The sequence below is a fragment of the Siphateles boraxobius genome, unplaced genomic scaffold (assembly GCF_051911475.1).
Source record: "Siphateles boraxobius isolate OS27281-9 unplaced genomic scaffold, OSU_SipBor_1 18, whole genome shotgun sequence".
Classification (NCBI taxonomy): domain Eukaryota; kingdom Metazoa; phylum Chordata; class Actinopteri; order Cypriniformes; family Leuciscidae; genus Siphateles; species Siphateles boraxobius.
The window spans coordinates 3886272-3899058 of record NW_027508788.1 but is presented as its reverse complement, the minus strand read 5'-3'; the positions used below and the strand labels follow the sequence as shown (position 1 = coordinate 3899058).

General features: G+C 37.6%; 1 protein-coding gene across 1 annotated transcript; it reads right to left on the bottom strand.

Annotated features, from left to right (window-relative positions):
* Positions 1-3611: 3611 nt before the first annotated feature.
* On the bottom strand, positions 3612-9665 carry crkl (v-crk avian sarcoma virus CT10 oncogene homolog-like). Its single transcript, XM_077232927.1, has 3 exons — positions 8428-9665; positions 6984-7455; positions 3612-5613 (listed from the first exon to the last, which is right to left on the bottom strand). Exons 1-3 carry the CDS (start codon positions 8736-8738, stop codon positions 5479-5481), a joined length of 918 nt encoding a protein of 305 aa, XP_077089042.1. The 5' UTR covers positions 8739-9665; the 3' UTR covers positions 3612-5478.
* Positions 9666-12787: the final 3122 nt, after the last annotated feature.

The following is a 12787-nucleotide window of genomic DNA, read 5'->3' as shown; positions in this document are numbered from 1 at the left end:
ATGTATTTCTATGTCAAGGGCATGAGTTTTGATATTTGGGATATGCTCATTGGGGTACTTTTGGGCTATTTTATGATTGGCCATTGGGATAATTTTGTTACACAGACCTGGCAACCCTGGCCTGGGTGCAGGAGATGAGAGAAGCTGAGCGATGTTGGACGCTCAATGCTTAATATAACTCTTAGGATATGTAACAGAAGTTATAGATCCAACCAAATTTTATGTTGACAAATCAGATGTGGTGCAAAAATGTTTTGAGTTGTAGTAGGCTAATCATGAATGGAGCATGTTAATTTACCAGTAGATGGCAACATTTCTAAAAGATTGGTCAAGCAGGAGAGAATAACGAAACGTGAAAATAGCACGATTTGTCTGTTTTACATGTGAGCTGGAAAAGTGTTTCTATATATAACATTTTGCTTGACCCCCTGCTAAAACATTATTCATGCACTATAACAAGTCTCAAAAACCCATTAAAAACCATTTGTTTAAAAATTAGAGTAAAAATCAAAGCATGATTTAGGCCTATTTGCTCATAACTCAAATGTTTGTGATATTTAATAACCAAGGTTAAGTGTTTAAATGTTAAGTTTAGGTTAAGAATTGTTTTCAAGATAACTACAAAGATGTTGTCAGTTATTCGACCGACCACAACTGATGATGCCAGATTGCCAGTTGATCCTTATTGACTTTTTTCCCCCCCCCAACATGCATCATCAGACTCTCATCAGACTAGGCCTGTTATTTCTCCTGTTGCATACATTATACAGCAATAGTGTTTATGGTTACTGGCTATCTATCTGTATTGTACTGAATAGTAGAGAGCCTAATATAGGCTGCAGATTGTGAATTATAATAATAGTGCTTTAAACCTACTCATTTTAGTTTCTTACTAGGTGAGGGCACAGGGAGAGAAGAATAAAGCCCCGGTTCTGACTCTATATCTGACCCAGATTCTAGAGAGCCAGTGGGGGGTCACGATAACTCAACATGGCCTCATTTCCACAGCAGAAGGCAGCGGCGTATGTCCTGTAAATGTTTAATCGTCATCGCCACCAAATGGAGCGTGAAGACGATTCTGTAAGGGCTCAAGATTGATTTAGACAACACAAAGCCAACATTCTGATAACATTTACTCTGCTACAGAAGCAGGATGATGATTTAACATTTACGGTCCAAATGTTTCTCATCATATGTCAGAAGTAGCCGAAGTAAATTTGGCAAATGTGTGTCATTTCTCTCCAACTAGCATCCCCAAACAGAATTGCAAACAATTTTCCATAAGTATGGTATTTTAAAATCATGTAATAATAAAAATTAATCAATTTAATAACAATAAATGCATATTTTGAAATTAGACATTTTCAAGCTTCTACCATCATTTCAGTAGTTAAAATAATAGCCTACTAGGATGCATATACTTTTTTGTTTGTTCCAGTTAAAATGCACTGATGTGGCAAAGGTTCAGCTGACTGAGACTTATCAAAAGACTAAATATAGGCGCATTGATTCTGGCTTTCTGCACACACGGATTGTTTTTGCAGATTGTCTGTGAAATGAGGTTTACCTTGCAGCAACTGAATAGAAAAGAGAAATTGTGATGTATTAGACTGGATGATTTCAGAACAGATCTTCATGTTTAGTCTTTACATGTTTGAAATGTGCCATTTTTAGCTGATATTTAGGCTGTCACTTTAAGACTGGGCAACCCACTCATTATGGTGGTTCAATCTATAGCAACAGAATTAGTCTTGGGACAAGCTGGTAATGGGCTAAAATAGGCCTGCATTGACCTCTGTTTCAGAAACCCAGTGATTGTTCTCAAAAACAATCTGTTTCCATCAGTTTTGATGAGTGGTGTCACGTTTAACTTGCAGATGAAGAGGAATCCTCGAGTATGTGTTGTTGTGGTCAAATTGTATCAAGCTTTTAAAATAAGCTTTCTAAAGCACAGTGACAGACAGACAGACTTGTGGTTTTTAAGGGACAAATGCTGTACTGTTGGAAGTTTCCATGTCATGTATTACACATGCAAGTAGTGTCAAATTCACAACTAGTGTGGAGAAATGTTCAGCTAATACCATCAAGCCTTTAACATCACCTGCTCTGACTTAAAACATCTAAAAGTAAATTATATATAATAAATCTGGTGTCTTATCTGCAATTTTGGCCATATAGCAACAACAACAAAAATGAAGATCTCATAATTGAATTTTATGCATTGCTAATTTAATCTTGAATTTTTTTTACTTTTGTATCTCTGATTCAACTGACAATATCCAACGGATATCAAAGTGAGCTCCTTTATATTTCTCCCTCTTTAAGCTGCCTAAATAAATATAAATATCAAAGCCCAGCAACAATTGCGCAATTTGTTTTATTTTTAGCTCCTCGATTGCAGTTTCTGTCAGGTTTCAAAAACGCAAACACAGTCCTGGGGTAATGGGTTGATGCAGTCAAGCTTATCTGTATCTGTTTGCATGAATCTTTAGACCAACACAACCATCTAAAAGCCATGAGCAAACGCCTTGCAATTTAGTTGGTTTTGAAGAGTGACTGCATTTGTCACTAACAAAACTCAGTTTAATACATTTGCATTTGGAAAAATCTCTAAAAACTGTCCGTTTTAAAATGCAGTATGTAGTAGGTTATATAATTAAATATTTTTTTAGGACTGATTACATAGTTTAAATGGAGCAAATCTTGCCCACTTCAAAGGTGAGGTGTATTTCTGCACCACCATTCCTCCCATCTTTCATATGTTGAGTAAATGTTGTTATGTCTGGCTAGTCTTGTGTAGTCACTCTTTTGACGATCAACATGAACTAGTCTGGTCCAGTTTGCAGCTTATTCAGACTATGGAATCTATCGAATCTATCGAACTGTAAATGTGACTGCAGTCCTATTTGTTGCTGTTATAGTGGCACAGAAATGACATACTTTACCTTTAAATAATTGTTATCTGGCCTCCAGGTGATTGTTTACAGACTTTCCCCCAAATATAACTTTGTCACCAATAGCTACAGGCTGCTGAGGCAGACTGTCATGATGAATCCATGTCAACACAGCCTTGATTCACAAATTCTCCTTTTCAGACTTACATGTGAAAAGAACGTGTGCCATGAGGAACCTTTCTTGCACTGAATCATACAACCGTTCTGTTCAAACTGATGGGATAAGTTTATGTGTATGCATGCAGAACAGCAAGGTCAGAGCCAAATAACCAAAATGATGGGATCCTGATTTACTGAATTAAAAAAATGCAACGCTTGACCTTCATAACTTTCTCTAGGTCATTATAGCACAGGGTTTCTTTTTTTGGACACTTCATTAAAATTATTTTAATTATGTCTTCTCTCCAGGGCACAGTCACAATCACAACTGGTGCTAATAAAAAATTCAAGGGAGATGGAGAAACCAACCTCTTGTTCCAGATACTGAACATTGTCTCTAAACAGGCTGTTACATCACCGTTTTGTTGAACAAAATGTCTGTTGAAACGCGGGCTTCAAAATGACCCACTTTAGGAATTAGAAGTCTCCAGAATGACATTTGCAATCCCCTTTACAAGGTTCCCATTCTATTTGACTAGTTAATTTAATGAGCAGCCATTTGTGATTTCTAAAGTTTTATTTTATGAATGACTATAGCAGAAACTGCTGTGGTGGCTTTTCATTTGTACGTCACGTACCAATCTTTAAATAGATGTAAACAATAATACAATTGAGAGCAAAGTAAAACAGGAAAAATTTGTATTCGCTATGTTAACTCCCATAACATTTAAAATTTTTATTAAAATTCATAACTTTTCCAGATCTGGATATATCTCAAATTTAAACACCTAATATTTCCAGGTTTCCCATGACCATGGCAATCCTGTGACTCCTTATGTAGGCTACAGGAAGCTGGTCAAATGCACACAGAGATGTAGACATACATTTTATTTACTCGTTCTGTACATAATGGGTAATACCAGCACTGGTGTTAACCATGGGAAATATTATTAACATGTAAATGGTGTAAGAAAATAAAAGGCACAAATTTTCATTTTAAACAAACGAGACCACATGGATATTTTGTAATGTAAAACAAGAAACAGTAATACTGTTTAAGCCTTAGCCAAAACAAAAAAGGAAAAAGTATGCATTTGAAACTTAAATTATTTGAGCACTTAAGATACGGGTTGGTCTATTGCTTAATATGAATGTTTAACCTTAACTTGATGCTACGGATGTAAACCCGACAAAAGAGGTGATCACTTCAAAAAGGAGAGAAAACGAAAATCGACAGACAAATAAAACATAACATGAAGCAGCATTTAACCTAAGAGGCAAAACCCTCTTGGCCAGAAGGTCATGCACAGAGGCCACCAGCAGGCTTTTTAAATCCCTTTTAAGAAATTGCCAGTTTATTTCAACACACAGTAAATGCTTGATTCAACATCTGGCTACATTTGAAACAGATTACAGATGGACAAAACCAAAAAGTTGTGTGCATGTCAGGTTACTGAATCAAAATTGGGCAGAAACCATCAAAGTTGAGGCAGAGACTTTGTGATGTGATGTAACAGTCATGTAAAAAAGCAAGATCCAGACTTTACTGTAACCAGAGTAGAAGAGGATGAGAGGAAGAGATGAGCTCACGACTGCACAGGTGACATTTCCAGCTTGTCCAATGGAATAGATGAGGTGTGTTTTTACTCCCCAGACCCAATTTTGCATCAAAGGCATCACAATTGGATGCAAAAAGCTCCACAGACAAACCCTTCACCATTCAAAAGATCCCCAGAGTCTCGAGTCACAACCATCTAGCTACACTACTACTGCAATTTACAGATAAGTTATTATGGCACAAATAAAAAGGTTACAGTAGACTAGTCCCACATACTAGTTAAGTCTGTTTCTAAGGTTAATCAGGAGTGGTGCAGTTGTTCGCTATTCTAAGATCCTGCAACCTCATACCCTTATCTTCAAGTCATGGCTATTACAAAGGGTCAGATCAGTATCATTAGGATTTTGTTGACATGTAACAAGACAAAATAAAAGACAAATTTTGGAACAAACATGTAAACAATTGGCAATCAAACCAGAGGGTATAATTATCATAATTTCCCTTTCTTAATATATTTCAGCTAGCAAAAGTCAAAGCTAAAGGCAGAAAACTGCAGGAGAGTGGCAGGAAGGCGTAGGTCAATGTTGGAGGCCTCATTTCACCTTGTCACAGAAACAGATTGCAGATGTGTGGAAATAACAATGTTAAGGGCAGACAAAAAAACAACAACATACTGATTCGCCTGTAACCAGGTGAGGGGGATTAAGAACCGTTTGATTTCGGAGCTGTAAACAGTCAGAAGCCACGCAAATGGTTTGCTAGAGAAATGCGCCACAGCTGAGCCCCAAGGCAGGCAAGCGTAATACCGGCTGTGACTTGATGGGGCGTCCGGCGAGCTGACGGGGTGCTGACAGAGCATGGTCCAGATCATTCGCTCTCATCTGGGTTTTGGGGGTCCAATATTTTCACATGGGTAAAAGGGAATAAACCTCTCCGGCCATTTACCTCCCCTTCCCACTGACCGCTGATGTTCATCCTAGTCACTTTCACAATGTCGCCCACCTGTGAGGAAAAAAAACAGGACACATTTTTTTTTTAAAAAGCCATTTAGTTTCATGTTTAGTATGAGGAAAAAAATATGATTGGCTTTTTAAAAAGCACAGTGAAAGCTTTGACATTTAAAAAAAAACATAACCTAGAAAATTCAGGGAAAGCCTGGGTAAAAGAATGGCCTGCCCACCAGAAATTAGATCCAAGGAAAAAAATATTTTTCAAAGACATGAAAATCCTTTGAGTGCTTTAAACTGGACAGAATTACTGGTTTGTTTATACCCATTAAAATAAAAAATACCACTCATCTAAAATCAAACTTAAAATCATAATTAAGGACAAAATCCTCTGGATTAACTGACATGCTTCACTTTCTCAACATTCCTGCAATAGCTGTTCTAAATCAGACTATTTTGCTTTAGGCCACAACAAACTGTGCGTCATAATCCCCGTTTCCAGCAGACAGATGGAAATACAAAATGGGGCCAAATTACCAAGTAAATCTGCATTTGAACCATGAGTTTCTTTACCTTTTTCTAGTACCTACCTGAATCAACTGACATTCTCAGGCTGACTAAGACAAAAATTATGTAATTTTCTTTTTACAAATAGACAGAGCCTTGCATGTAGAAACAAATGGAGGGCTGCTGGAACTTGCGATGTGGGATGACTAAGTATGGAATTTCATTGTAGACCCTGAACAAACCAATGGACTACACTGAATTAGACACAAAACACAAAAAAGTAGAGGTCTCTGTGTTTATTTTACGCTACATCTCTCCTCAAGCAGTTCTTAAAGAGATATGTGGCACATGCAAATTTCGAACTAGGAAAAGAAAAAAAAACTATCCTAAAATACACTCAGTAATCATAAGAATAAACAGAGGAAGTGAGGATATGAAGATTTATTTTCTCTAATATTCAACCCAAGGCTTTTTTTTTTTTTACTTACAAATATGTTGATAGGTCTGTCTAAGGAAAGTCCCTCAACGACATAGGACTGAGCTGACAAGCGTGTCATCAAGAGAAAATATTTGTCATTTCACATTTCCATGCTATCACCACCATCTGACCAAATGTAATGAAGGGTAAAAATCCTTTTAAATGGGTTATCACTGCACCAGTTAAATCGTATAAACCATAGAGAAATAGCTTCATTAAGTGTTTATGGCAACAAGCACTGCATCCTGTATTATACATCAATGAAAAAAATCTATACAGACTGAATAATCTTGTGAACTGAAGGAAATAAATAGATTTTAACATGCATAAGGCTGCCCCATATTATCCCTCATCAATAAAACAACGGAAACTAGCAGACGAACCACGCTGGTGACAAATGAAAATTCTGGTTTATGGGAATCCATCATTTAGCTACCTACCTCCAGCGCTAAGGCAGTCTTGTCATATGCGCATGGCACTCGTTTCTGGATGGCCTTGGCCAATACTGGCCCGTTCTGCATGGACGGCAGCGGGTTGATAACAGCGCCGGGTGTGATGGGGGGAATGGGCGATGGAGTCTGAGGCTGGGCATAGGCGTGTGCTGGCTCAGGTATGCCGTAGCTATTGGAATTTCGTGAACCATGGCCAGGCTGACCGGGATGATGCGAAGGTCTCACCAGCTTTTCTACATAGGGAACAGGAATCATGCCTACTCTGCCATCTTTATTCTTGGCACTCCACCACTGCTCCTCAGGCTTGTCCAGAATAATTAGGACTTCACCCTTCTTGAAAGGAAGGTCTTCAGCATCGCTACCAGTGAAGTCATAAAGAGTTCGCACATACTCCTGGTTCTCATCTCCGAGTCCCCCGGATGGCTGAATAGGACCACTGGGCAGAGGGGTACTGGTGTACCTGTAGGACAATGATAAAATAATTTTTAGGATTGACTAATCAACAACAAAAGGAAACTGCATATTTTAACAGCATAACTAAGAGGAAATGGTTAAATCCACTTATTGCTAGGGCAGTTGGTCTTTTGTAATATCCATTCCACTTCTGAATGTGCTCTTTTCACATGTACAGTTAACTTCCTGGTATCTTGAATGCAAATTACTTAATTTCTTTTTATTGCATTGCATGGCTCAATGAGGACATACAGAAAAAAAAGGGGAATTACAGATGTGTTTAACAACATCTCACCTTGATAATATTTATCTCCATGAATAAGAATGAATGTGAACAAGAACCAGCAAAGTTATTGCAAACGGTTTTAACAGTCACTAACAGTTTAACAGTAACACATTGCTGTTATTCCAGTTTTATTATTACTAATGTATTAGATATCAATACTTAGACACTAGCATCTATTTTAATTGTTTCAGCAACATTGCTCTTACTAGGCACAATTGATATTTACTTGTCATGTTCGATTAATTGAAAAGTGTCAATTCGGACTACTCGATTAAAAATAGAAAACTAGTTGCAGCAACAGTCTGAATACACTAGTACAAAAACAATTTTTACCAGTAAATAAATTACAATTACCAGCATCTGACGAATAGTAAATCTTTAACTAGTACCAGAAACATTTGCAATGTATTACTTGTCACTACTAAAATTGTGACTAGTTGCAACAGCAGCTTATAAATCAGTACTGGTATCGAATGAATTGTCACTAGTGAAACTGACAGATAAGTTAGTCATAATTTATTTGATAACCTGCAAGTAAATAAAAATATGAACTAGTAGCATAAAAACAGACCCTAATAAATTGAAATGAATGGACGTTTAAACAGCCTGCCATATCAACGAAGGGGAGGGAAATGCATTAGTGAGTAGAGGGGTGGATGATGTGACGATGTCAAAACTAATGGAAGCTCTTACCTTGGTGCTGGCTCTATCAAGGTGGTCGTATCCAGATAATGTATTTTATAGAACTCTAAAAGGCCAGGTAGATTGTCAAACTCTTGGTCACCTATCTTGAATCTCTTGTTTGGCAAAGAGTTGATGATATAGTGAGAAACTTTGGAGTTTTCGGACACTGACAGTACATAATCACCAGGGCAGGTGGACGAATCTCGCACCAAAAACATCCCATGTCTCTGTCCCTGAAGCCTATTCTGCGCCTCCTGTCTCGAAACCGGCCCGAAATACCAGCTAGATCGGTCCGAGGAGTCGAACCGTGCAGACGACATGTTTCTTCGAAATACACTTGTAACTGATGAACTCGAAAAGAAAACAGAAACGAGCAATAAATTAAAAAAAGCAAATGCCCTTTCTTACAAGCGACCGAACGCTTTCTGACCCGACAGTCCTACTGAACCGCAACCTGACGTTTGACCAGACAGGCTGCGACTGGCGACAACCAACTTTGATGCATTGCTAAATTTTCCACCAACACAAGAATCACGACGGGCGTAGAACAGGTTTAAACAACCCCAAAAGTTCGCAACGCACCCAAAAACGCGTGTTTAGAGTCAAAGTTCCCCTTTCCGCTCTCTCTTCCGTGAAAGTAGCTGCAGCTTATGAGACAATATAACGCGTTAGCCAGCTAACGTTAGCCGTCTTCCGTCACCGTCCGCTCAAGATGAAGCATAATATGTTAATAAATCGCCTTGCATAACGATTCAAGGCGACATATATCAGTTGCGTCCAACGGCGAGTTTTCCTTCGTGTATTACACCAAAGTACGGAAGAGTTTTGTCTCTTATTTAGACTCTCAACAGACTTTGAAGGCTGTAACAAAAATGGCGGCCCGCAACACGTCTTCACACACAACGAATTCTGAATAATCTCGCAACAGAAAGTTTCCCACCTTGCTCCCCTAATATGAAGCACGACTTTTCCACGCGACAAGACGATCGAAAAGATTTAGAAATGTTTCAGTTTGTTGTGTTTTCTGTTCCTCCCCGGGATTGGTGTTAAAGCTGCTTCAGCTCCCCACACCGTTCGAGAAATGGCGTCTGGAGGGCGGATCTGCGCGCGCTCCCGGTATGCCTGATCACCCGTCACGAACGCCTGAGTGGCGTGCATTTCAAATGCTCTCAACCGCGATAATGAAGCACAGAAGAAGACACTGCTTTGGAGATTGTATAGCCTAGAGCGAGTGGCCTATTAATGTGAAAATTGTAAGGTGTTTTTTTTTTTTTTTAAGTTGTAAGGCGCTGGTAGTAGTGGTCTCATTTTGGATGGCGTGTTGGCCCATCTCATCTCTGTTGATGACATGGGCTATTGACATGAGTTGTAAAAATACTACTTCACTACTTTTTGTGAAATTATGGATATTGTTTAGGCCTAAATATTTTAAGCAGTATCTAGCCAAAATGTCTCCACATTTAATTGTACTTAAGTATTTAAAAGATATCTTGTAGGCTAAGGACTAAATATAGGCTTTAATAGTCTATTTATGTGTGTGTTAAGTAGCCTATTCAGTCACAGCAGAAAGTATTTTAAGTAGGCTACAGTACATTATAATTTCTCAATACATAGATCTAGGAATAGGGAAGTTCACATCACAATTAACGACAAATTAGAATCACTTTTAGGAAGTTTTTTTTTTATTCAATTGATGAATGATATTGACAGCTGAACAGGATCCATCCAACTTTAAAGAGCTTGAGTAGGCTACTTAAAGCAATAGGACATAACAGTAGCACTTGAGTAAAGAGAATATTATCGTGTTACTATTATCTGGCCTTTAGCCAAGTTCTTTATCCTGGATATGAGTAAATGATTATGATATTGCACTTCCTGAGGCATTAACCCCAGTCTGCATGGAAAGGTACAATGTTAAAGACAGCACAAAAGAAGAAAAGATTATATTCAGGGCATAAATGCAAACACTTTATCATAGAACGTTAGATACAAATAAAAAACAGCAATTCTGATAGAGCTGCACGATTATGACAAAAATCATAATTGCCGATTATTCCCTTGAAATTGTAATTGCGATTATTAATTACGATTATCACAATTAACATTGATTATTTACAATTTACAAAATTATTATCACACACAACTACTGTCCCCCTTTACTTAACATACACATAAATTGTAAGATTGACTCATAGTAAAGACTAGAAAAACATTAGGACTATGCTAAAGCAATTAAATAGCTGTCCCTAGTTTTTGTTAATACAATGTTGATATGAGTTAAAAAATTACCACATTAATTTAAAAACATTTAAAAAAACACAAAGTGAAAATAAAGTGGCATTTTGGGGCTATGGAAACGACACTTACCATGGTAAATACACAATAGCCTACTAAAAAAACTGTTAATAAAACAGCTCCTGGTGAATAGAATGAAAATCATACCTGCATGCAAATCCTTCTCAGCTAACACGTGATCTATTGATATTTTACTTTTATTTCGGGAATTATTAATTTACATTGTAACGACGTTGCATGCTCGTAGTTTCTTTTGCACTTTATACAGTGAAGCCATACACAGCGCGAGCCGCCGCATTTGAGCACAGCATAACAGCTGACAGGACAGTAAAGTCCGTTTTTCTGAGGTGAAATACTTTTTATTTCAGCGTACACTTACGTCACTGCCTGGTATGTCATATTGTGCTGGGTTTTCTGAAGTAGCCTAGTCGTGATTCGCCTCTCATAACATAATTATGCTCTAAACACACACGCAGAGTGGATTTTCTTTTGTAATCGCGGCTTTGAACGAGTAGGCTACGTAATCGTGGCATCCGTAATCGTAATCGCAATTAGAAATTCGATTAATTGTGCAGCCCTAAATTCTGAGATCATACAAGACTGGCATTTTCAAGGACTCTTTTCTTCCTTTAATAAAGAAGAGCTCTTTTATATACAATGCCAAATGAAGCTGCTCTTGGCGCAATACCTGAAACATTGTCCCCTCAAGTCTGACATGTTACAGTAATAGATTCACATTTATTTTACAATGTCTTGCAGTATTCTAAATCTTTCCTTGGATCAGTGGTGCAACAAATTGATTTGAAATATCAAAAGAGAAACCTTCTAACACTCCTGCCAGGTGGGCCACAGAGGCTTTTCACTCAAGTGCGCGCGCGCGCGCGCACACACACACACACACACACACACACACACACACACACACACACACACACACACACACACACACACACACACACACACACACACACACACACACACACACACACACACACACACACACACCCAAGTGTGCAAAATAGGTCAGATGGCCCTAGTGAGTCAAAAAGCTTGTATGAATTGTTACTTGAAGTGTCTAAGATCAAACAAAGTCAAATCTGCCTTGTCAAATCTACCTGTGAACTTAAGGCCCGATAGCTTTTTCCATTGATTAATATAGGCCTATTCAAATGCATAAATATTACACACACTCTGGAGATCGGTGCATGGACTTCAAATACCTTTCAAAACTAAAGGATACTGAACCATCACTGACACTATTACATCACATCCGGACCTTTACAAAGATGTGCTCATTGTTTAGGCAAGGACAAACGTGCAGTGAAACAAAAAATAGTTATTTTTATTTATTGATATCATATACTGACCTCAGTCCTCTTGGCAACTTCTGCCTCTAGCAGCAGTTTGTCAAGAATATGATCATACGGATATAGTCTATACTGCCATACAACTGTTAAGTCTTAAAGTAGACAATGTCAACTGCACTTATAGTGATGCAACATGCGGGAAATTATAAGAAATGCCTTTTGTCAAGGCCTTGAATTGCCTGCCATCTTCAGCATTACTAATTGAAGAAAATGGGGTTTTTTATGTTTGGGCAGGAAGCCAACATTTAACCGAGGTGTGAAATGTAGACGCTTTTCTTTTGACATGTCACCCATGTCTGCCCAGTAACCACACCCAACACACATCTGAAAATGAAAATAAAAGTCAGTAGCCTAATGCAATGCTAAAGTAACTCTCACTGTTATAAATGTTGAATTCATATTAGTGTTATTATAATTTAAAATATAATAAGCATAAAATACGTTTTCGGCACTTGAAATAAAATAAATAAGGTAAACATTAACTGAAATAAAATAAAATATATAAGGTATAACATTTCTCATGTTTCTCATTTAGTTTAACTTGATGTCCTAAAATAACTAAACGGAAATACAAAAAAATATATTTTCAAATAAGAAAAAACGAATAAAAAAGACAAAAACACACAACAAAAGGACTATTTACTGTAACATGTAAAAAAAACCCGGAAAATATAAAAATAAAACAAATTAAAAACATTTACAATAGG